General features: G+C 42.6%; 1 protein-coding gene across 1 annotated transcript in view; it reads right to left on the bottom strand.

The window, feature by feature from the left end:
• The window catches only part of SIM2 (SIM bHLH transcription factor 2), an 82,949-nt gene that overhangs the window by 6,484 nt on the left and 50,623 nt on the right, over positions 1-25,842 (bottom strand). The window contains exons 6-10 of the mRNA XM_006125990.5: positions 20,949-21,148; positions 12,077-12,183; positions 6,489-6,636; positions 2,647-2,815; positions 494-899 (exon numbers count right to left, since the gene is read on the bottom strand). Of these exons, the coding sequence (XP_006126052.2) occupies positions 494-899; positions 2,647-2,815; positions 6,489-6,636; positions 12,077-12,183; positions 20,949-21,148 (1,030 nt within the window). The remainder of the gene's footprint in view (positions 1-493; positions 900-2,646; positions 2,816-6,488; positions 6,637-12,076; positions 12,184-20,948; positions 21,149-25,842) is intronic.

The raw sequence follows: 25,842 nt of genomic DNA, 5'->3' as shown, positions 1-25,842 counted from the left end.
ATTAATTAGGGAAACAGTAAGACTAATACTTTAAAAATAGGTACATTTTTGAAAAGCATGGCTTCCCTTTTGTATGTATGCAATCACGCCTGTACTTTGGCTTTTGCGTTTGAGTTGTAGGTGCAGATGTGAGTACTTCCACTTCTTTCTGATCATGCTGGCACATTCTGAACCTGCATTTAAACTAACTGTATGAACAACCTTGGGAATTGTCCTGTAAAAGAATTGGCTTTTATGAAAATTTACACTCATGGCTTTTTTTTGTTTTACAAACTAACAAAAACCCATTGGCTTTTTTAAACTACATGAAATTCCTATTCAAGTGTTCAAAGGGGTAAAAGAGTAGGTCTAAATGTCATGACAGCATACCTTCTAAACATTCTGGATGTTAAACCCACACTTTTTTTGTGTTCAGTTCCATATTTCATATTTTAAACATACCCATTAAAAATATCTGTGTGCTATGCTGCTTATTTTTTTAAACAACACTCACCTTCATAACTCTGTGCAAGATTATGACGTGCGATATTCACTGCTTGATCAGGAAGATTTTTAGATGGCGACTGGCTGGTGGGTACTAAAGAATTGGTGTAATGCCATTGGCGCTCTCCACTTGTCTGCAGCGTACTCAAGAAAAAACGAGCCACTTCACAAGGTGATCCTTGAGCTTGCCCACATTTAGAAGGCATTTGTTTTTTGCTACTGAAGACATGAGACTCTACAGGGAAGTGTCCATAATGGTAAGAGAAAGGCAAACTATACGAGGGCGCATACAAAAGTTCACTGTTTTCTGAATGGAAGTTCTGTTCTTGTATGGTGCCAACACTCCCTGGAGGGCTGGATCTCCAGCTTCCAACCTGGCCACATTCCAGTTTGTCTGTTTGGAATGAACTGAATTGCTGAAAAATAAAAGTGTTCAACTGTATCCATGTAACACTGCAGTGTAGTAGCCTCCAGCCCTGCCACCTGGAACTATGACCTCATTAAATCTCATAAGCTAAGTAGTGTTGAGGCGGGTCAATACTTTGACACTGAAGTTGTAAGGAAAACTGGTGATGCAAATGATGTCAATGTCTCAGTAGATAGCATTCTTCCCTGAGTAAACATCTCCCACAAAGGCACTGTATTAAAGTATATAGTTGCTGTGAAATAAGGCTACTGATCAATTTATATTAAAAACTCCATGTGACTTTTCCCCAGAGTTGATCCCTTAATCATAGTGTTCAGTCAAAAATCTTACTCAGATTAGAACATAAGAATGGCCATACTGGGGCAGGCCAAAGGTCCATCTAGCCCAGTATCCTGTCTGCCAACAGTGGCCAATACCAGATTATTATGCCTATCTAAACTTTCCCCTCTATTTTGTAACTCGACAGAGTTTAATCACGGTGTAAGGAATACTGTACACCAAATGGTACACTGTACACAAAAACTGGCTGCTTTTCAAAACTGTGGAGATCCTTTTAAATGGCAGGTTTGCGACTCCGTGGAGATCCTTCAGGATACATGCTGCTATGTAAATACAAGAAACCCCCGCGTTACGACGGACAGAGTTGCGACCCCCCCCACACACTTATGACCATTTTTGTAAGTGCAGAAGGGACTGAAAACTCCCGATTTGCATCCTTAGCCTTCATTTATGATGGCACCTATCGTAAATGTGGGTTCAAGTTATGACGCCCCCTGACTTGTGACGCTTCCCTAGGAACCAATCGCGTCGCAAGTTGGGGGCCACCTGAGAATACTGTTCACTGACTAAAAATAGCAGTAATTTTGTTGTAACAGAAAAATAACTTCGGCACTGCCTCAAGTCATCTTAAGGGCAAGGAAAGCTGTTATGTACATAGAGATCAAAGGATATACTGTCACGAAAACAGGTAATCTTGATTAAATGACATATGAGTGTCATTTGCTTATGTTAAAAAGATTAATGTGGGAAGCTTTGAAAAGTTGGCAAATTAAGATCTGTTCTTTCTATGTCTGTTAAATACCACAACACAAACTTCCTATACATGCTTTACTGGCTCCCACTATGTTAGTTTTTCCCCATTTCTGATACATAAAAAATCCAGTTTTTATCATTTCCGAGGGCTGTTACAAAGGAGGTCAATATTCTTATTCCCTATTTTATAGACTGGGAAACAGAGGCACAGGGAGAATAGGTGATTTGCCCAGTCACCCAGCAGACCAGAAATTGAACCAAGGTCTCCTAAATCCCATGTCAGCATCCTATCTACCAAGCTATACTCTGCTACATGAGGAAGCTGACAACATTAATTTGGAGCCAGATCCTTAGTTAGCAAATAAATATTGGTGTATTTTTACACCAGCTCAAATAAGCCAGACAGTATCTGTTCTGAGTTAGTGTTCTTTTTTTGCCAAAATCTGAAAATCTAAAATCCAAAACCTTTGAGTTCTGAATGACAGCCAAATAACCCTGAAAACTCTCCTTGCCCAATCCCATGTTTTCTCTATTTCTGCTGTGCCATTTACAATGGCCTTCTCGTGACCCCCAAAAAAGGACAAGTCTTGAATTTCAAGGGATTTTTTTGGCACCATTCTGCTATCAGCAGGTAAATCTCATGATGATCAAGCTATTCCCACAAATGCTCTCTGTACTTGTAGTTGAGTATTAGTGAAAGTTACCTGTTGCGGATAAGGAGTCATTCTGAGTTTTGCCTTCATTTTATTACTTTTGGGTTTCGCTACTTTTCTTGTTTCTTGTGAGGTAGGCATTGAGTTCCTACATGAAAACTGTGACTTAGAAATGTTAACCTGGTCCAGTGATAACTGAAGTTCTTTATACTCAATATCTCTGAAAAAGAATGATTGTGATAGGTTAAATACTTCAATGTAGTGAACAAATGAAAAATCTCATATTTGAAAATAATTTAGCTCCACAATGTTTTCATTACTGTCCACCCAAAATATTCATTTAGTCTGCAGTGGTAGAACTTGTTTGGGGGGGAAATGAGTCAGAAAGACTGATACAACTGCCACAGAAGAGGAATGCAAAAATTTCACCAGGAACAGGTTGCAACCTTGGTATTAAAACATCCCTTAACATCTGAATTTAAGCTCTCCTAACTCTTTTTTCATCCTGTGGCACTTTGTCTTGGACAATGCTGGTGTGGAGTGGATCTAACAGTAGGGCAAAGATTAGTTCAGTGTCCGCCCATCTTCCTCTAGCATGAGTTCATCTGTTCCCTGATATATCTGAATACTGATATAAAAGAGGGAATGTGCTACTACAAACCAAGCCACAGAATCACTGGCAGTGTTTCATTTTAGGAGATATCTATCTTTTCTCAGATGTAATCTGTTCTATACAGCAGATTTTAGAAATTATGTTAGATAATTGTGTATAGTAAGATCTGGATCTTTCAGGTGTGGGGCTTCTGAAATGTTGTTTGGTGTGTTGGTTTGTTTTTCCATTTATTGCGACAGTTCTGATTTTTTTTTAAATCCATTCTTTCAGGTCTTAACCAAATCTTTTTAAAGGGCTGTAGAGATGATCCTGACAATTACAGACTAGTAAGTCTAATGTCAGTACCAGGCAAATTAGTTGAAACTATAGTAAAGAACAGAATGGTCAGACACATAAATTAAATGTAACTTGCTGGGGAGGAAGTCAACATGGTTTCTGTAAAGGGACTGGACTGTATGCAGTGGGTACAGTGTACTTAATTTCCAGAAAGCCTTTAACAAGGTCCTTCACCAAACGTTCTTAACTTATAACAAGTTACTTTACTTAAGAGGGAACTTTCTTGGATAACTTGTTAAAAGATAAGAAACAAAGAATAGAAATAAATTGTCAGATTTCAGAATGGAGAGAGAGAACTAATGGTGTCCTCCATTATGGGGTCCATACTGGACCATACTGGGACCAATCCTATTCAATAGATCTAATGGGGCCAAATATAATGCATCCAAGGGTGCTGAGGGAATTGGCTGGTGTGGTTGCAGAGCCGTTAGCCATTATCTTTGAAAACTCATGGTGATCAGGGGAGGTCCCTGATGATTGAAAAAAAGCAAATGTAGTGCCCATCTTTAAAAAAGAGAAGAAAGACAATCTAAGAAACTACAGACAGGTCAGCCTCACTCCAGTCCCTGGAAAAATCATGGAATCAAGGAATCCACTTTGGAGCACTTGGAAGAAAGGAAAGTGATCAGGAACAGTCAACATGGATTTAACAAGGGCAAGCCATGCCTGACCAATCTCACTGTATTTTATGACAAGGTAACTGGCTCTGTGGCTTTGGGGAAGGCGGTGGACTGGATATCCCTTGACTTTTGCAAAGCTTTTAATATGGTCTCCCACAGTATCCTTGCCAGCAAATTAAAAGGAAGTATGGATTGGATAAATGGACTGTAAGGTGGACAGAAAGCTGGCTAGATTGTCGGGCTAAATGGCTAGTGATCAATGGGTTGATGTCTGGTTGGCGGTCGGTTTCAAGTTGAGTGCCCCAAAGGTCAATACTGGGGCTGGTTTTGTTCAACACCTTTACCAAAGACTTGGATGAGAGGATGGATTGCACCCTCAGCAAGTTCACAGGTGACACTAACTTAGGAGAAGTAGATACATTGGAGGGCAGAGATAGGGTCCAGAGTGACATGGACAAATTGGAGGATTGAGCCAAAAGAAATCTGATGAGGTTCAACAAGGACAAGTGCAGAGTTCTGCACTTGGAATGGAAGAATCCCAAGCATTGTTACAGGCTGGGGACCAACTGGCTAAGTAGCAGTTTGGCAGAAAAAGACCTGGGGATTACAGTGGATGAGAAGCTGGATGAGAATCAATAGAGTGCCCTTGTAGCCAAGAAGGCTAATGGCATATTGGTGCGCATTCGGAGGAGCACTGCCATCAGATCTAGAGAAGTGATTATTCCCTTTTATTTGGTGCTGGTGAGGTCACATCTGGAGTACTGCGTCCAACTCTGCTTCCCTCCTCCACCCCTCCATTACAGAAGGGATGTGGACACACTGGAGAAGGTTCAGTGGAGGGCAACCAAAATGAGTAGGGGGCACATTACCTATGAGGAGAGGCTGAGGGATTTGGGCTTATTTAGTCCATTTAGAAGAGAAGAGTGAGGGGGGATTTGATAGCAGCCTTTAACTACCTGAGGGGAGGTTCCAAAGAGGCTGGAGAGAGGCTGTTTTCAGTGATGACAGAACAAGGAGCAATGGTCTCAAGTTGCAATGGAGAAGGTCTAGGTTGTATACTAGAAAATACTGTTTCACTAGGAGGGTGGTGAAGCACTGGAATGGGTTACCTAGGAAGGTGGCAGAATCTCCATCCCTAGAGGTTTTTAAGTGCTGGCTTGACAAAACCTTGGCTGGGATGATTTTGTTGAGGTTGGTGCTACTTTGGGCAGGGAGTTGGACTTCCTGAGGTTTCTTCCTACCATATGATTCTAACATTCATAAATGATACAGAATTTTCTAGGGATGGAGGCTTTGAAGTAATAAACACAGCAAAGGGCTCATGGCTCTGGCCCTTGCAGGAGTAGCGCTGTGACAGGGAGCTGTTAGCTATTTAAATAGGATCCTGCTGCCTGAGCCACACCTGGAAATTCAGTGACATAGGCAGCAGGATATAAGCAGAAAGTGGCCAGATGCAGTCTGCAAGCCGGATCAAAGTGTTAGGTATACCAGATCCGCCCCCGGGCCACATCTTGCCCAGCCCTGATCTTTGTGCTTCTGTTTCCTGCCTGTAAAACTGGCATAATATTTCCTTTTGTCTTGTCTAGTTAAACTGTAAACTCTTCAGGGCAGAAACTCTGCTTGGCATACAGAGGTTCTGATCACAAGTACAGCCTGCCTCTAGGCTCCATGATAACCCAATTAATTACCAGTCATGTGACATGTTCATCCCAAAGTCATTGGGATTCTTTTGGATGCAAGTTAGTAGTGTGTAAAGGTAACTCAATTTATCGTGTTTCATTTATACGATTTCTTCTACAAATGAAAGAGAGGGGTTCTGGGGAAAGATAAATGACTGTAGATTGTATACAGGTTAAACCTCCTAAATTTGGGACTGTCAACATGTTGCTGGACCAGAGACTCCCAGTGCTGGGGAATGCAAACCAGCCAGGAGTCCAGAGGCAGGGAGCCCCACGGGCAAGGCCAGCAGTGGAACTGGCTAGCCCCATCCCTGGGGAGTCCCGGCCAGGTGCGGCAGAAGCAGGATCATGGCGACTGTGGAGCTCCGTCTCTAGGGAGCGCAAGGCAGCCTGCTGTGCTTGAACCCAGCAGCAGCAGGGCTGCAGCCCAATGGCAGTGTGGCTGGAGTGGGCAGTGGACCTCCCCACTCCAGCAAAGTGTCTCGTTCAGGACGGGTCAGGTCCCAAAGGTGTTGGACCACGGAGGTCCAACCTGTACAGGATGATACCAGAAGAGATTAATACAATAAACATAGATAAATAATTAAATTAGCAATAATTAAGTAGTGATAAATGTGTTTAAGGGTACAAAATATTTTGACTTACGTAAGGACATAATTGACACTCACTATGCAGTGAGGCCGTGATGAACGGCTGTTATGCACAATGGTAGCATAACTCTGTACCCAAACCCAGCCTCCATGCTTGGACAGTAGTCGATAGTACTTGGTTGTGACCTGGCCTTTCACCAACACTGTGAACATAATGCAAAGAGTATTTCACATTGTTTGACCTTGTGACCAGTTCCTACAGTGGTTTATTTATAAATAGGAAAACCAAGGAAACTTGCCCTCTAAAAAATCTGCACTTCCCTGCAAAGACCACGCTCTTCTATCCCCCAATTTATTCTGCACTCATGTCCTAACAAAACAATGATTTATGGAAGTGCAATCACCACCCCTATCTTTGGACTGATTTTTTTTTTTTTAAGACCCAATAAGGAGGATCCAAAACTATTTGGAAACACAGAAAGAGCTGCTTTTACTTTTAATTTTACCACAGTATTTGGAAGCATTTGCAATTGATAGATTGATTGAGCATTTGTAATGTATTTTTGGCTGCATTACTTTTTCCCCTCAGGAAAGTAAATTTTGTGTTCTGAAGACTGAGCTTATTTTTTAAACTTGACAAATTTAAAATGTAGTTATTTTGTTCTGTTCTTAAACATACAAATAAAGAGCAGTCTCGGGAAGCAAATCAGGTACTGGAGAGTTTTTACTGGAGGTGTAAATCCCCTAAACACCGTGTTTGGCTTCTCTGTGAAGGAGTATGCTAAAATTGGAGTTGGGTATAAACTCCAAATATTTAGTCTGGCTCCTTCTCCATAGATCTCTTTGGTTCAGTGCCAAAAATTTAACTAATGCTTCACAACAAGGCAATAACTCCAGCTCTGGAACATTCTTATATGACCCTAAAGAGCTTACTGGGAAGCTCTACCTCACTTCTTTTCCACGCAACTAAATATTTGTTTTAAGTTGAGAAGGCAGTATGTGATGTTCAAATGCTCCAGGTTAGCCAGTAGCAGCAGCTGGCTATAGGTTTGTATGATACACACTATGAAGAAACAGAGATTCTTGCTAAGGCCAGGTCTACACTATGCGGGGGGGGGGGAAGTCAGCTTAAGGTACGCAACTGCAGCTATGTTAATAACACAGCTGGAGTCAGCCTATCTTAAACTAAACTTGGCATCATCTCCATAGCAGGAGGTCGATGAGAGAAAGCTCCTGCTGACTTGCCTTACTCCTCGCAGCAGCAAGGAATACCAGGGCCAACAGGGGCATCCTTAGTGTCCAATATGGCGAGTCTTTATTAGACCCACTAAATCGAACCCTGGAAAAGTGATTGCAGAATGTCAATCCTCCCGTAAGTGGAGGTGTGACCTTACTCTAAAGCACCCTGAGTCTACATTGCACTGAACTGGATGCTAAAGCTCTCAGATGGAATTAGATTGATTTTTCAATTCAGGATCAAGCTAATAAGTGGACCTGACAAGCAATAATTTTCAACTTTAATCCAGTGGTGGTGGAGAAAATGAACACTTGAAATAAAACTTTTGGGTTCATCAGATTACTTGTATTCACAGAGTCATTTTGATGGTGATACATCCAGTAGTAGGGATGGAATAGAAGAGCACCCATAGTACTGTACTTTATCATTTGGTAGTTAATGACCTGTTTTTTGGTTTTGGGGCTAATTATGCTCTTGTAATTCTGATAGTGGTCAGATGCCACAGTGATGTGCATGTTGTGAAGGACCTGGTTAGAGAGATTGACATGCTAGAGCTAGATATTTAAGTTAAACGAGTTATGGAAAGATCAGAACCTTTGCTCTTGGTACTGCCTTCCCCCAAGTTTGAGTATGCTTGTAATTACAGTAGGCAGGTAGTTTCACAATAGCGTCCTCTCATTTCCATCTACACAAGTGGTAACTCATTAAACTTTTCTTCAAATCCAATCACTTTTGCCTGAATTCCTCAGGAAATACCCTCCAAAATTACTCTGACTAGGTCTTTCTGGCTTTGGAGTTAGCTCCTGCTCCACCAACAGACAAGTCCATGTTCATTTTGAAGCTACTAAGGTAAACTGCAGCATCCTTTGAGAGAGCGACCAGTAATCCATCATGGTAGATGCCATATTGTTTGCTTCTTTTACCTCAGAGTCCCTTTTGAGTTGTCTGGCTTTTTATACCATGTTCAGTTGCCCTGTTTCTCTAAAATATAAATTAACTGAAAGGTTAGGCTCTTGGACAAAAACAAAGAATCTCATTCTTCAATTTGCTGTTTTAGGATTTAGTATCACAACTCTGATTAATGCTACTGTACATCTGTGATGTTACTAATCAGACTTATCCAGTTACATCTCTGTGCATCGTGCTTTCATGTTTACCTGTGCTCTAAAGAACTCAAAGCCTCTCAATGACACTCTCTCATTTTGGCTTTGTGTTCTAAGTTTTCCAAAAGTAAGTTAGGGAAGTGAGTCTCAGCTCAAGCAGACAGTCTTGCTATCACTCATCAAGCTAACATGCTAAAAATAAAATGTAGCCACAGGAGCAGGAGGGGCTAGGTGCGTCACATACGTGCCCATCACCACCACTAAGCATGTGCTCAAGGTGGCCACCCCTTCCTGACAGTGACGTCACTGTTGTTACACTGTATTTAAGGCACTAACTTGATCAGGGCTAGCATGAGTAGGTCTCCTCAAGCTGAGACTCACATTCCCAGCTCAAAATACAGTCATACAGTCTAATTCTCAGGTTTCTCTAAATCACTAGATGATTTGAATTCAAGTTAAGTCTTCCAATGCATAAATTAACAGTAATAGAGCACCTTCTGCTCTATGCATCCACAGCAGCGTTCTTTCTGCTCCACCCTTGTTTTGCCAGTTGTCTTCTCATTTTCTTAATTCCTGTTTTAGGTCCTCTATTAAGACAATGTTTTAAAGCTTGCAAAAGAAATTAGGAGTAAATATAGCACTCCAATTTCACTTCCTAATTCTGCATGAACAGTGTGTCTCCTGTGCTAGGGATGTTAAATTTAGATTAATTGGCTAATTGATGCAATTTGCATTGACTATTTGATTAGTCCATAAGGGCACCTCCACCTTTTAAGTATAACAGCCCCAGTGCTATTGCTACATATCAAAGGCGAAAGCGCTGCAGGGAGCATGGGGTTAGTGGGAGACTCAAGCAGTCCCCAGCTGGCCCCAGGCTCCATGCGGTGCTGCCACTTTGAAGCAGCCCCTCCTTTACTCCCCCCTCCACCCGCTGGCTGCTGCTTTCTGATAGAGGTAGCAAGGGGGGAGTGTGGGGAAGCAACTCGTTGACTAGTTGTTCACATCCCTATCCTGTGCTGCTGCTGTTGGTAATCTCTGAAGAAAGCATGTTGGACAAAGGATAGTGGCCACAATTCTAATACAGAATGTTAGCTCAGTTTGCTGTTGACCTTGCATTAAATTGTTCTGTCATCTGCTGCCTGAGACCTCAGTGATGTCCTTCTGGGAGAGAAGTGTCCATTACCAAGGTAACTTGTGTAGGCCCAAGTCATCCTCACTGCAATCAGCTGGTTAGGGTTCAGCTGCTTTTTACTCTTGGCTGTTTGATTTAAAGTTTTCTTTTACCATTTCTGAATGGCTGTTGTGGTTCCCTGCCTGGTTGAGTGTGAAGGCTGAAAATATTGGTTAGATGGGCTAGCCTAACTGGTCTGTCATAAATGGCTATTTTAAAAGGCTACACAGATTTCATTAGAATGCATCTTTCACCAGCCTGTGCTAACGGTTACAAATATAGAGAAACTGATCTTTCAATCTTACTCTTGCTATTGCAAGAGTAATTGTCTTAGTTTCTCCTGGACACACTGGATTCCCTACAACTGCATGGTCAGTGGCTGGTGCCCCAACAGCCTAGCAAGTGCAAACACCAATAGTGTCATCCTCAAAGTCTTAAGCATTACACTGGGACCAGGTCTACACTGGTGGAGAAAAATCAATGCAAGAAACGCAACTCCAGCTACATGAATTACGTAGCTGGAATCAATGTACCTTGTACCAATTTTCTGAGGTTGACCTCCCACTGTGAGGCCAACAGAAGAAAATTTTCCATCTTCCCTCACTCCTTGCCACACTGAGGAGTACCCATGCCAACGGGGGAGCCCTCAGCATTTGATTTGGTGGGTCTTTACTAGACCCATTAAATTGAACCCCTGGAGGGTTGATCACCAGTCAATCCTCTTGCAAGTAGAGATGTGACCTGGGAAACAACAGGTTCAAGGAAGTGCAGAGTTTAACCTGCACCTCTCCCATTATACTGAGCATTGTGCATATGCAGGTTCCCTTTCAGGAAGCAGCTATATGGCAAAGAAATGCCAGCAGCTGTGCGTTGTACTATGTCTGCCCTGGCATAAGGATCTCGTTCCTGTATAAACTGGCAGCAATTTATGGAGCAATCAGAAACAATGGAATTGTAACAGCTTTGATGCACTGAACCCTCCCTACAAAGCAAGCAGGCTCAGGAGAAAAGACAAAGCTGAAACAAAGTATTTTGTTTGCATTGAAATGGCTTCACTTTTCCTGTTTTGTAGAGTATAAGTGTTTTAGGCAGGCACTCATGAGCTGTGGTAAGCTTCCCCTGTTGTACAGCAATTCCTTGCACACTGATGGTATTGTAGAAATAAGAAAACTCTCTGAAATATCAATATTTTTTCTTCAACCTGGAAACTACTAAATGTTTAAAACAGGACACTATTTTTATATCTGCATGTGTTCAGCAAAATATGCACATCTACTACTCTTGCCATTCTTATTACAGCCTTTATACTTTTAGTGTGATTGTTTCTTTCATGATTCTAATGCTTGTCTTATAGTTTTGTTTTATTTTAAAAGCATTAATTATCTCAGGTTTTTTAGTTCCCTAATTAAGAGATGTAAGATGTAAATCAGATGTAAGATTTTTCTCTCCAGATTAACATCAGGTGACTGTTAATAATCAGACTGTTTCATAGAGTCTAAGTTGTGTACATTCAGATCTGCCAATCTTTTACTGTTCATACTCAGGCAATTTTGATGGATGGTGGGGGAGTTATAACAATGCTCTATGGAGGCACAGAAATTTGTACATTTTATACCTGTTTTAACCATTCTTGTTGCTCACTATTTATACCATGCTCATTCACATGCTACTAAGGAACATGCATTTCAGAATGTTTGTTTTTATTACTTCCAGCATTTTAGACATACATTGATTATTATCAATGTGCTTGCAAGACACCATGAAATTGTCGCACAACTTTTTTTTTTCTCAAACCAAGATTATTAAGCAATTTTTCAAGAGAATTCAGCACCCACAATCAGGGACAGATTTTCAAAACAGCTCTGCTCCCATTTGGGCAACAAAATAAGTAGCCACATACATTTTAAAAAGAACACAGCATGTTGGATGATTTGAAAACCAGACCATTTATTTGCTACCTGAATGGGTGCTGAATACTTCTGAAAATCTGGTCTCAATGATGGGTGCTGACCATTTGAGATTTGGCCCTTTTTGGGTTAGTTTTCCTTGAACCATACAGTACCTGTTTGCAGAACTCCTGACTACTTCAGACTCTAGAAGTCTGAGCCAATCATATTATGCGAATTACTTACAGAGATGGTGAGCATATCGTAAATGGAAGACATCGCAGCCATGAACATGGTGGTAGAGGGTCTTCTCTATCAAGTCTTGGGGTTCGTATCCAGTTAAATCAGTCACCCTAGAAGAGGAAGGGATGACTCATAAGCAGCATATCCAGAAATATTCAGTTTCAGTAAACTAATATTGCTTTTGCCAACTTATCAAGTGCTAAAAGGCTTCAGCGAAAACAGACACAATCATCTTTTCCAGAAATTTAAAACCTTGACACACTTTCCAAATACAAGGTGCAGCAGTGTTGTGCACCAGGAAGTGAACAGTGTCCATTAATTTATTTTGGCATTCGATTTTTACTTTGCTTATCTTATTAGCATCAACGTTGGGGCTACTAACATACATCAACCTCTTCACAAGGACCCAGTTGAAGAGCTGTTGGTTGAGTGGGCAATGTAATTTTTTATTATTTTTTAATACTGACACATTTTCACTTGCCTTTGCAAATGTATGAACATAGAAAGAATAATTCTACTGTGGCCATGGTCACAGTCTTATAAATATGTTCAAGCCAAGAGCCTAAAGGATGGCAGGCAATTATTCCATTTTGGAAGCTGAAAGGAGAAGGAATGACAGCAATGCCTGGAAGTTAAAGGAGGAAAAGAGTACATGTATCTCTGGCTGAGAATCACTGCATTAGAGGACCCTGGGCCTAGAAAAGCATGGAGGTTGAGTGAGTGGCTAGTGGACTGCCTAGAGTATCAGTGAAAGCTGACAGGTTGACAAGGACAGTCCAGTGTCATCAGGACAGTCTGTTTCTTCCAGAAAGAGATGATGGGTGGTTAGCTTGGTTGAGGGGAAATCACAAAAGCTTTTCACAGAAAGATTAAGATGTACCAGACCTAGATGTATAGACCTTTAATTGGTTTTACCTTTTGCTTTATGGGCTTTGTTCTTCTGGGAGAGAAAAAAAGCTAATGCTGTTAGGAACTACTAGAAAAGGAATAGATAATAAAACAGAAAATCTCATAATGCCACTCTATAAATCCATAGTATGCTCACACTGTGCCGTTCTGCTTACCTTATTGTGAAGATATATTAGGACAGTAAAAATGATTAACGTCTATGAAGGAAGATTACAAACAGGATGTATATCAAAACTGAAATACCCACCCAGAGAAGTGAAACAACAGACTGACAGAGACAAAGTACCCAGACATGAACTACTTCAAGGCAGGCCCACAAGAGAAAAGAACAGAATTCCACTTGACATCTACAGTCCACAACTTAAACCCCTCCAACACATAATCAACAATCTACAACCTATCCTAGAAAATGACCCATAACTCTCAGAGGCCTTGGGGGAAAGGCCTATTCTCTCTTACAAACAACCCCCTAACCTCAAACAAATTATTTTCAGTAACCATGCAACACACCTCCATCATAATCAGCCAGGAACCCACCCCTGCAATCAGCCCCGGTGCCAACTCTGCCCACACATCTACACAAACGATGTCACCACTAGACCCAATCACATCAGCAACCAAATCAGAGGCTCATTTAACTGCACATCTACTAATGTGATCTATGCTTCAAATGTCAGCAATGCCCCAGTGCCGTGGGTACTGGCCAATCTGGACAGTCTCTATGGGAAAGAATTAATGGACACAAATCAGATATCTGAAAGGGCAATACACAAAAATGTGTTGGAGAACACTTTAATCTTCTTGGACATTCATTACGGGATCTCCAAGTCGCCATTTTGTTTCAGACTAATTCCACAAGCCAAATACACAGAGAAGGGTTGGAACTTAACTTCATTCACAAGTTTAACTCTTGTGCAAATGGTATAAATGGGGATATCGCATTATCTTCCACATCTTAATGACTGGCTATCCCTCCGAAGCTTTTAAAAAGTTCAGGTCAGTTTAGACAAAAAATGACTAAGGAAGTATTTAACAGTGGTCTATAAAATCATGAATGGTATTAGGCCAGTGTTGTTTACTCTTTCACATAATAAAATTAATAAGCAGCAGGTTTAAAAACAAACAGAAGGCAGAACTTCATCACACAACACACAGTCAACCTGTCAGCTTGTTGCTGTGGGATGTTGTAAAGGCCACAAATATAATTAGATTCAACAAAGAATTAGATATGTTCATCGAGGACTAGGGTTGTTAAGGACTAGTTGACTAGTTAACTATCCAATAAGCAAATGCTTATCAGATAGTCAGTCGACTAGTTGATTCCTGCCCCGCTGCAGAGGCAGCAACGGGAGGGGAAGAGGGGGTACTTGAAAGCGGCAGCTTTGCACAGCTGAGCCCAGAATCAGCTGTGCGGCGCAGCTGCTTTGAAACACCGAGGCGGCATTCAAAGGGGCAGCTGCCACACAGCTGACCCCTGGCTCAGCTGTACAGTTCTGTGCATGTGGAGCCTGGGATCAGTTGGGGACTCCAGCACGAGGATCAGCAGGACTTCCCGCTGGCCCCAGGCTGCACACAGAGTTCCACATTCCTCCTTTGAAATGTACACGAGCCCCAGCAGTCTATTAACTGCTAGTTAACATCCTTGTTGACGACAGGTCCATCGATGGCTATTAGCTGAGAGAGTGTCAGGGGTACGCCCCTGTGGTGTGCTGGGTGGCATCAAACCTTCAACTGACAAAGTGGGATTTGGTAACAGGGGATGAATCATTTGAAATTGCCTTGTTCTGGGTATTCTCAAACCTGCAATTATCTACTGTGGGCAGACAGGATACCGGGCTAGACAGCCCATTGGTGTGACCTAGTGTGGCTGTTCTTATGTTCTGGAGCTCCGATCTGAGTCATTTTAATCTATTCTGGTAACAGGTTCCACAAGTGAAACAGCTAGGAGCTGCCACACTCCGCTGTGCCTGTTAACATAGTTGAGAAACAGCCCCAGAGCCCCATCTAAGGTCAATTGGATCACAAGGTTGCATCCAGGATGAGGTGTAGGAAGCTTGGATGTGGTGTCACATAACAGGTGCCCTGGTAAGTGATTAAAATGGGTTTAAGAGAGAGTTTACCCTGTAACTGTGATGGGTACATTCAACTGCCATTGAATTACTGCACCTTGAGCCCTGATCAGATTTCATTTACATCCGTCACTCAGAGCTCAGTGGAATTAAAACAAAGTGGTTTCATGGGGCTTTCTTGCTTAACTAATTCTCAAAGACCAGCTCAAATGAAAATCCTGGATCTGAACATTGCTAGATATTGCATCTGCAGGCCCTTTCCTTTGCAGATACCCATAAAATGGTCAAACTACCCCTAACCCCCCCCCCCCCGAGTAAGGATGTTAAGTAGCGATTAATTTATTAGTCAAGTAGTCGATGGAAATTCCATGGACTACTCAACTAGTCGTTAAGGAAGGGTGCTTAAAGTGCTCACTTCCAGCTTAGGCTGCATCTGAGCACAACTCCCAGCTGCTTCTCTGCACTCTTAAAGGGACAGAGAGAAGCCGAAGTGCAAAGATGCTGGCTCATTCTCTGGTCCCCTGCCAGGTATCAGAACAACCCTCACGCTGCCACTTTGCATTTTTAAGAGACACAGAAGTGGCAGCTGGCCTGTGCTGAGACAGACAGGCTGCCACTGCTGTGTCCCTTTTACAGACACAGAGAGGAAGCATGAGGGTTGTCCTGAGACCTGGCGGGGGACCGGAGACTGAGCCAGCGTCTTTGCATGCCGGCTCTTCTCTGTCCCTTTAAGAGTGCAGAGGGGGGAGGGCGCAGTACTCCTGCTTGATGGGTATTTGAGTACTCCTTATCTCAGAGTTTGAAAAAGTTTTGCAGCTGTATTTATTTCTACTCCAACCATCACTGGTATCCTTTTGGGGATGTTAAAGGGGGCTATTGACAAGGAAAATACAAAGGGGAACAGGGATGGCTAAAATTATCGACTATCCCCTCCAATGTCCCTTGAAACCGTGGCTATGAATGGATACACATCTCCTAGGTGTGGTACTCTGTCCCATCTATTGCCACTAGGACCACTTAGAGAGACTAATGAGTCTGTACTACATCTTAGCCAAGGAACCTGTGGCTTTTAGCTCATGTATTTAGCTACAGAGGTCTCAGGTTCAATCCACCCTCTCCTCTCCCCTTTCCCCCGCCCCGCCCCCAAACACACACACACAGATGATTGGGGTCTGTCAGTGTTACACATACCACAGATTGCTTTTGACTATTTTGACTATCTGGCTATATGAAATCCTGTATGTTTAAATTTAGCTGAAATTGTTTCTCCTTAAGGCAGATACATTTTGCCATCTTCTCCTATTACCATGTAGGGCATGATTATTCCCTTGCCTGTGTGGGTACACTACAAATACAGTAGAGTCCCGATTATCAGGCCTAAACGGGACCGACAGGTGGTCGGATTACCGAAAATGTCGGATGATAGGGAATCTACTGTAGCTGGCGCCGGTTGGTCCCCATCCCTGCCTGGCCCTGGCCTCTTCCTTCCCTGCAGGTCCCGGGTGCGGGCCGGGAGAATGGTCCCGCTCGCTGCCCCGTCGCTCTCCTGGAGCCGCTGATGCTGCTCCTGCCGGCACCGCTTCATCCCTGGGAGCTGCAGGGTCGAATAAAGCGGAATGTCGGATTACCAAATGTTGGATAACCCGGACTCTACTGTAGATGAGAGTACACAGCAATACCTTCCTGTCTCTAATATACTCTCACAACAGGTAATAATAATTTGGACAGCCGGGCTGGCACATGCCAAGGGAAAGTAGCTGGCCAGCACTACTGATAATGCTGGATACGCCAGGGCTATGTCTACACTGGCAGCTTCTTGCACAAGAACTCTTTTGCGGAACAGTTCTTGTGCAAAAACTCTTCCAGAAGAGAGCGTCTACACTGGCATGTGCATTTGCGCAAGAGATGTGCTTTTGCATAAGAGCATCCATGCCAGTGTAGACGCTCTCTTGCACAAGAAAGCTCTGATGGCCATTTTAACCAAGGGCTTTCTTGAGCAAGAAATTCATGTTGCCTGTCTACACTGGCCTTTTCTGGAACAGCTCTAGTGCAAAAGGGCTTCTTCCTGAGCGGGAGCAAGAAGCCCTGCTTTTATACATTAGAACGTCAGTTTACTTGCACAAGAACACACGGCCAGTATAGACAGGCAGCAAGTTTTTGCGGAAGAGCGGCCGCTTTTGTGCAAGATCGTGCCAGTGTAGACACAGCCCAGAAGTTCATCTTTGTGGAACAGGGGCAGTACCTCATCCTTTTGCTTGCTGGCAAGAGTGGGCACAGTGCTGGCTGTATCTTTTACAGTGGTTTAAAAGTACCTTTTGTTCACTGTGTTCCTATCAGCATCTCTGATTAGACTCTCTCTTATGAAAACACTCATGCCTCCAGCCAACTCCACTTTGAATCACAGGATGAGAAGTAGTTCTTCTGCTCCATGCCTCAACTGAAGAACAGTAGCCAGTTCTGGGTGCCAACATCTCATGAGAGATGTGGACAAACTAGAACAAGTCCAGAGAAGAGCAACAAAAATGATTTAAAAAGTCTAGAAAACATGACTGCTAAGGGAAAATTGAATACATGAATTGTTTAATCTAGAGAAAAGCAGACTGAGGAAGGGACATGAACACCTTTTTCAAGTACATAAAAGGTCATTGCAAGGATGAGGGAGACAAATTTTTGTTCTTAACATCTGATGTTACCTATCAGCTCAGTGTTCTTGGGAGAACCAGGCTCCATCACTCACTGAAGATCCTTCCCTCCCTCTGCTTGAATTAAAGCCAAAGCAATAAAAAGGCAGAAGATGCACCTAGAAAACCCCTCTGGAAAATGGTGTTACCCTTAAGAAAACACTCTTAGCTGTTTCCAAGATAGGACAGAAAGACATCTCCATTAGCATACAAAATGGAGAACAGCACTTCCAAAACAAGCACTGCACTGTGGGATACAGAAAGCCAGACAGCATTGTCTGGTGGGAAACCTCTGCTCCAGATAATAATGAACCCGCATCTGCTCACACCCAGATCAATAATTATCAGACCAATTTTAGTAATAAATTCTCTACTGGTATTCAAAATACTGAAATTGCCTAACTGCATTATGAGCTCCCTCAAAGGAACCCAACCCATAGCCAGGAATGATCAGTTGTTATTGTCTAGCCTAAACAACACAACTTTAGATTTGTTTATGGGTAAACAGATGGTTCAGGGGAGTAATTTAGTGTCCCCTCCCCCTTTAACCTACAAAAAAACCCTACCTATGGTCAAGTAAAGTATTCTGATGCCTGGATCTAAAATCTTCATCAATTCCATTGGGACTTCATCTTCACCTGATCATGCTGGGGTGCTGCAACATTCTAGACCACCTGGGAACCTCGATCAGTTCAAACTTCACGGAGTGATGAGACCTCTCTTCTCCCCATCCCTGTATTAGCCTTCCTTACCCTGCCTTAGTTAATCAAAATTATGGCTTGCTAGCCCTAACACAGATAGATTTAAGTTTGGCTCCCCTTGTATGGTTACTACCTACAAATAAATAACATTAAGTGTTAAAGCTGGTTGCTTTTCTCTCCTCACCTTGGGGGTGTTGTTTTGGCTTCCCCATTCACTCTGCAACAATGTTCCTTGTACTTAAGCTAAAGATCCCTGTATTGTCCAAAAATCCTGTGGGGTTTGCTCATCAAGTAAGTTATTAGCAGAACGATTGTGGTGGGAAAGTGGGAACAGGGAGGTTTATAAGGGCAACAGCTTATATTGCTGTTAAACCCAGGCCACTAAGTCCAAGGGCACATGAGGGTCACAGCTTGGTACTGCTATGCAAGCCAGCCTACTGAATCCAGGGACATATAAGGGTCAGCTTGTGAGTGCTGAGTAACCAGTTCTCTCTCAGAAGTTCTTCTGATTCTAGGGTGGGAAGAACCCAGTCCTGGGGAGCATATCCTGCAGGAGAGCTCCATTGGAAGAGGATAGAAGGGAAAAGTAAAGCTCCATATAAAAATACCAGTAACACAAGCAGCATACTGACAGGGTTACTCTTATGTAGGAGGTTAACTCTAACAAAATGAGCATACCCAAGAATAACAGGCAAATCTGGTACCACTGAGGACAGGAAAAGAAGCAATGGGGTTTAAATTGCAACAAGGGAGGCTTAGGTTGGACATTAGGAAAAACTTTCCTAACTGTCTGGGAGGTTAAGCACTGGAATAAATTTTCCAGGGAGGTTGTGGAATCTCAATAATTGGAGATATTTGAGACCAAGTTAGATAAACAGCTGTCAGGGATAGCGTAGCTGGAGTTTAGCCCTAATGTGAGGGCAGCGGACTGGACTTGATGACCTCTCGAGGTCCTATTAGAGCACTTCATCCTTATCTTAGCTCTGCCATGTACAAGCCTAATGCTCAATCTTAGGCCATATCTACATTAGATATGCTACAGCAGCACACATTCAATACTGCAGCTGCATCACTGTAGTACAGACACTTACTACAATGGCAAAAGGTGTTCTTCCATCATTGGAGAGAAAATCCATCTCTGAGAGGTGGTAACTAACTATGTCAACAGAAGAGTTCTTCTGGCATCCTAACAGTGTCTATAACCGGGGCTTAGGCTGCTTAGCTAGATTACACAGAGCACCACATTTTTCACAACTCTGAGCAAATATAGTTAAGATTTAATTTGGTAGAGTAGACCAGATTTCAGTGCTTAGCAACCGGATGTGTTGCATTTAACATGCAAAAAAATAAAGTGAAAACCTACATGAAATTGTAACTTACATTTCAGCAGTAGGTTTCATTGAGCTTAGCCTGGAGACACAATATACTTATGAATGTTTAAATTGCCCTAAAAAAAACTTCTCCTGTGGATTGGACATAGACTTTTTCCTTGAAACTACAGCATGTCTTGGAAGTGAAAAACTAGGTAAAATTTTGTTCCACTGTCCTAGTAATGTGGAAGGTTTTTTTGTATTGTTTTTAGCATTATCTGCCTGTCGGTAGTTAAACCTATCAGACTAGAAATCTGATAGAAGGGTCTTCCCTGGAGATGTCTAAAATTGGATCATACAAATAATCAAGCTATATTATAAGGCATAATTCTGTTTAAAAAAGATGACTGATTTCATGTGTCCCTGAGCTCTGATCTGTGCTTTTCAGTTGCCCATGTGGGAGTTCTTAGTATCCAAATTGGTTCTATCAGTAGAGTGTGTTGAGATAGTTCTGTTGGCTATTTCCCATAAATCCAGGCAGAGCTTGTGCCCTACTCAGTCTTGCAAGGTGTCCCAATAGCTACTCTTTTTCTGAAGAGATTGAATATAATGGGTTTTTTTTAATTTCCATTTGACAGTTCTGTCACGTGTATCATTTCATAAGTCAAAAATGTAGGCAAGGTTAGGAACATTAGTCTCTCAGCTAAGGTACTGAACTAGGACTTGGGAAATCGGATTCAGTCCCTAGCTCTGTCACAGACTTCCTGTGGCACCTTGGGTAAGTCGTTTAATATCTCTGTGCCTCAGTACCTGTAAGAGAGGCATAACAGTGCTCCCTTTTTTTCATTTTTTAATCTAACGTGCCTGCTAACATTTTAAACTCTTCAGGACATGAAGTGTTTTACTGTGTTAGCACAATGCCTAGACCGACCTCAGTTAAGGCCTCTGGACACACCATTACACAAATAACTCTAGTATAGAAACAGGTTCCACAGGCTTGATATTTTAAAGTTAAAACACTGCCTTATTTTCTGAGGATGAAATTTCCACATACTTTTACAGTGCTCTAGTTCAATTCTAATTGATAATGTAATCATTAAAAAAAATTCAATACACTTCATTTTAAAGGTGTATTTAGAAACCCTAATACTTTGACAAAACAACTTCCAGATGCTACATGATGGAAACCAAATGATTTTGCTTACCTGGAATCAAGGAATATAAGTTTTAAGTCCAGACTTGCTCTGAACATGAACATGTTACTGTGAAGCTTGATCTCAGTGATTGCACTGGGAGGCAAAGACTGACCCACAGCCACCAGTCCTACAATTTGATAGCAAGAATCATATAAGGACATGTCCAGCATATACTGACGTATCTTCAAATAGCCACTGCAATGGATCACCTACCAAGTAAAGAAAGCATAGTAAATACTTGAAGGTAAAGAAAGAGGTGTTACAGATGCATCTTGTTGGCATCTATTTCTCAGTCTTTCCTGCATCTATTTCAATGGTAATATAAGCAGTTTCTCTGAACTCCATTTGTCTGGCTATATAGTTTAAAGCTGCTGAGCATTTTATTTCTAAGTAGAAATGGAGTTAGGTTGTGTGCCCGCATTACTGCCAACAGCACATAGTAATTTGGTGTTAACAATTCAAGGGCCCTGTTACCACATGGACTGCTCTTCAGTAAATGCTGTAAATTAAGGCTCTATAATATACATTTAATGTAGATACCATAAGAATTGTTATGCATTAACCAAATACACTGGAATTTGCTTTAGATGGTAACAATTACACAACAGACATATGTACAGGCAGTCCCCGACTTACGCGGATCCGACTTATGTCGGATCCGCAGTTACGAACAGGGCTGCCCCGGAGTACACGGACTGCGGGACCTCGCGGTCCTGCCGCCCGTGTACTCCGGGGCTTTCTCCGCGTCTCCCTGGTCTGCAAAGCCGCGGGGGAAGCCGGCAGCGGGACAGTCCAGACACCCCGCGGCTGTCCCGCTGCCGGCGTCCTCAGAGGCTTTGCTCCCAGTCTCCCTGGTCTGCTGGTCTCCCAGCAGACCAGGGAGACTGGGAGCAAAGCCGCGGAGGACCCAGGCGGCGGACCGCGGTGCATCTCGGTCCGCCGCCCGTGTCTTCCTGGTCTGCTGGGGTGGGGGGGGGGGGGCACAGCTAGTACGCCCCACCCCCCAGCAGACTAGGCTTTTCTCCGGACGCCTTTGGCAGAGCAGCTGGGGCGCTGCCGTTTGGTCCCACAGCGCCGCTCTGGGCGCTACTGGACCAACCCAGCAGCACCCCAGCTGCTCTGGTCCTGATTCAGCCGCTGCTGGTCAGTTTCAGCAGCGGCTGAATCAGGACGCCTGGGGCAGAGCAGATGGGGTGCTGGTGGGTTGGTCCAGTAGTGCCGAGGAGCGGCACCCCAGCTGCTCCGCCCAAGGCGTCCTGATTTAGCCGCTGCTGAAACTGACCAGCGCTGACTACAGGAAGCCCGAGGCAGAGTTGCTCTGCCCCTGCCCCGGGCTTCCTGGAATCAGCTGCTGATCAGTTTCAGCAGCAGCTGACTTGGGGACGCTTGGGGTTCTTAAGTTGATTCTGTATGTAAGTCAGAACTGATCAGTTTCAACAGCGGCTAAATCTGGATGCCAGTTCCGACTTACATACAGATTCAACTTAAGAACAAACCTACAGTCCCTATCTTGTACGTAACCCGGGGACTGCCTATATTCCACGCTCTACTTTAACAGCCAATTTGATGTATTAAAACTACTTCTAATGAATGTATTTTTCTTTATGATGAAAAACAAATACATTCTAATCATTTATAATAAGGGATCTATTCATAAGTATATATTAGACACATTATAAAAATTGCTTCTTTCCAGTCAGGATTGGTTGGTCTCTGTTGGCAAATTAACAATGTCAATACCTAGGGGCCAAATTCTAGCCTCGCATACATATACATAATTCCAGTTGCTGTAGGGATAACATATTAATGTATTAAAAATGTGATTCCCCCAAATGGAAGTGACTCCCCATAATTTTTTCCCCACAACTTAAAGTGTTTAGATTTATTATTAATTCTTCTTATTATTATTATTATTTGTTAAGATTGTTAAATGTTTAGATTTATCATTATTATTGCCCCTTTAGAATATAATGTATTAGGTCATGTAACTTAGAACTGTTAAGAATATAATCCTATGTAGCCAGAAACAGCACCCCCCCCTTCTGTGCTCCAGGGCATGCTCAAGTTTGTGCAAGGGGGCTGCTTGAAATTGACATTGCAAAGATACATTGTAACAATGCATTGTCAAACCACTAACTGCTATGGGAGCCAAGCCCTGTAATTGACTAAGGGCATTGTTACTTAATTGACGCCTGTTCTCTTTAAAACATTGTAACTTTACTCAGAACTCAGAGAATGTTTTAAGCAATACCACCCAGAAACTTTTTGTAACTACAACTCTGATATATGTAAAGTTATTATTATACAAAAATATTGTATGGGAAACATTAATTAAGGAATGTATGTAAGAGAGAGAGTGCTTGGACGATGAATGAATGGTTCTGTGAGGTGCCAGCCTGAGAATACAGCAACAAAGGGCTGAAGAAGGAATCAGGTGCCAGTGCAACTAAAAGGTGTTAAGTGGAGAAAACCAAGTACTGGAGGTCCACCCGATGAGATCACTGACGAGCACCTGGCAGCCACCCTGGAAACATCAGCATGATGCAGCAATTTCCATAGACTAGCATGGGAAGAAATTCCTACAAGAACTGGACTAAAAAACTATGGAGTCAGAGTCCAAGGTTCTGCTGCCAGCCTACCAGGAGCTTCAGATGCGCATCTGATCAGGACTTCGCTCCCCACTACCATCACTTGTGTACAGAATACCTGGCCAGTATTCTGTCACAAGCAACTTCCAGGCTGGTAACTATAACAATACACAGAACCTGAATGAATGGATGAATGAATGTTTATATGTATAAGGACACAGACTGGCTTAACCTTGTGAGGAGGGCTTTAAACTAGGTTTGTTGGGGGCAGGTGAGCAAAGCCCACAGGTAAGTGCTGCATGTGCGGGACTGGGAGATGGGCTGGAAATGGGGGGACTACGGCCTATAATGGCAAGGAGAAAGGAGGGTCAGGGCACAACAGGGAGGCAAGATCAAATCAGTATCTTAGATGCCTATATACAAATGCGAGAAGTATGGGTAATAAGCAGGAAGAACTGGAATTGCTAACCAACAAATACAACTATGATATCATTGGTATTACAGAAACCTGGTGGGATGGGACGCATGATTGGAATGTTGGTATGGAAGGGTACGGCTTGCTCAGGAAGGACAGACAAGGAAAAAAGGGAGGAGGGGTTGCCTTGTATATTAAAAATGTACACACTTGGACTGAAGTGGAGATGAATGTAGGAGATAGCTGTGTAGAGAGTCTCTGGGTTAAGCTAAAAGGGGTAAAAAACGAGGGTGATATCATGCTAGGAGTCTACTACAGGCCACCTAGCCAGGTGGAAGAGGTGGATGAGGCCTTTTTTAAACAATTAACAAAACTATCCAAAGCCCAAGATTTGGTGGTGATCGGGGACTTCAACTATCCAGACATATGTTGGGAAACTAACACAGCGAGGCACAGGCTATCCAATAAGTTTCTGGACTGCATTGGAGACAACTTTCTGTTTCAGAAGGTTGAAAAAGCTACCAGAGGAGAAGCTGTTCTGGATTTGGTTTTAACAAATAGGGAGAAACTAGTTGAGAACTTGAAAGTGGAAGACAGTATGGGGGACAGTGATCACGAAATAATAGAGTTCATGATCTTAAGGAAAGGTAGAAGGGAGACCAGCACAATTGAGGTAATGGATTTCAGGAAGGCAGATTTTGATAAGCTCAGAGAACTTGTAGGTAAGGTCCCATGGGAAGCAAGACTGAAGGGAAAAACAACTGAGGAGAGTTGGAAGTATTTCAAAGGGACGTTGTTAAGGGCCCAAAAGCAAACAATTCCGCTGTGTAGGAAAGATAGAAAATATGGCAAAAGACCAGCTTGGCATAACAAGGAGATCTTGCACGATCTCAAAATAAAAAAGGAGTCATATAAAAAATGGAAACTAGGACAACTAACAAAGGATGAATATAGGCAAGCAACACGGGAATGCAGGGGCAAGATTAGAAAGGCAAGGCACAAAATGAGATCAAACTAGCTACAGGCATAAAGGGAAACAAGAAGACCTTTTATAAATACATTAAAAGCAAGAGGAAGACCAAGGACAGGGTAGGCCCACTGCTTAGTGAGGAGAGAGAAGCAGTAACAGGAAACTTGGAAATGGCGGAGATGCTCAATGACTTCTTTGTTTCGGTCTTCACGGAGAAGTCTGGAGGTGTGCCTAACGTAGTGAATACAAGCAGAGAGAGGGTAAGTTTAGAAGATAAAATAAAAAAAGAACAAGTTAAAAATCACTTAGGAAAGTTAGATGTCAGCAAGTCACCAGGTCCTGATGAAATGCATCCCAGGATACTCAAGGAGCTCATAGAGGAGGTATCTGAGCCTTTAGCTATGATCTTTGAAAAATCATGGCAGACAGGGGAGATTCCAGAAGACTGGAAAAGGGCAAATATTGTGCCCATCTATAAAAAGGGGAATAAGAACAACCCAGGAAACTACAGACCGGTCAGTTTAACGTCTGTCCCAGGGAAGATAATGGAGCAGGTAATTAAGGAAATCATATGCAAACACTTGGAAGGTAATAAAGTGATAGGGAATAGCCAGCATGGGTTTGTGAAGAACAAGTCATGCCAAACTAATCTGATAGCTTTCTTTGATAAGATAACGAGCCTTGTGGATAAGGGAGAAGCGGTGGATGTCATATACCTAGACTTTAGTAAGGCATTTGATACGGTCTCGCATGATATTCTTATTGATAAACTAGGCAAATATAACTTAGATAGGGCCATGATAAGGTGGGTGCATAATTGGCTGGATAACCGTAGTCAGAGAGTTGTTGTTAACGGTTCTAAATCCTGCTGGAAAGGGATAACAAGTGGAGTTCCTCAAGGGTCTGTTTTGGGACCCATACTGTTCAATA

This window comes from Pelodiscus sinensis, chromosome 1 (assembly GCF_052426305.1).
Source record: "Pelodiscus sinensis isolate ZL-2025 chromosome 1, ASM5242630v1, whole genome shotgun sequence".
NCBI classification, from domain to species: domain Eukaryota; kingdom Metazoa; phylum Chordata; order Testudines; family Trionychidae; genus Pelodiscus; species Pelodiscus sinensis.
The sequence above is the reverse complement of the archived record's forward strand: the minus strand, read 5'-3'. Positions and strand labels throughout refer to the sequence as shown.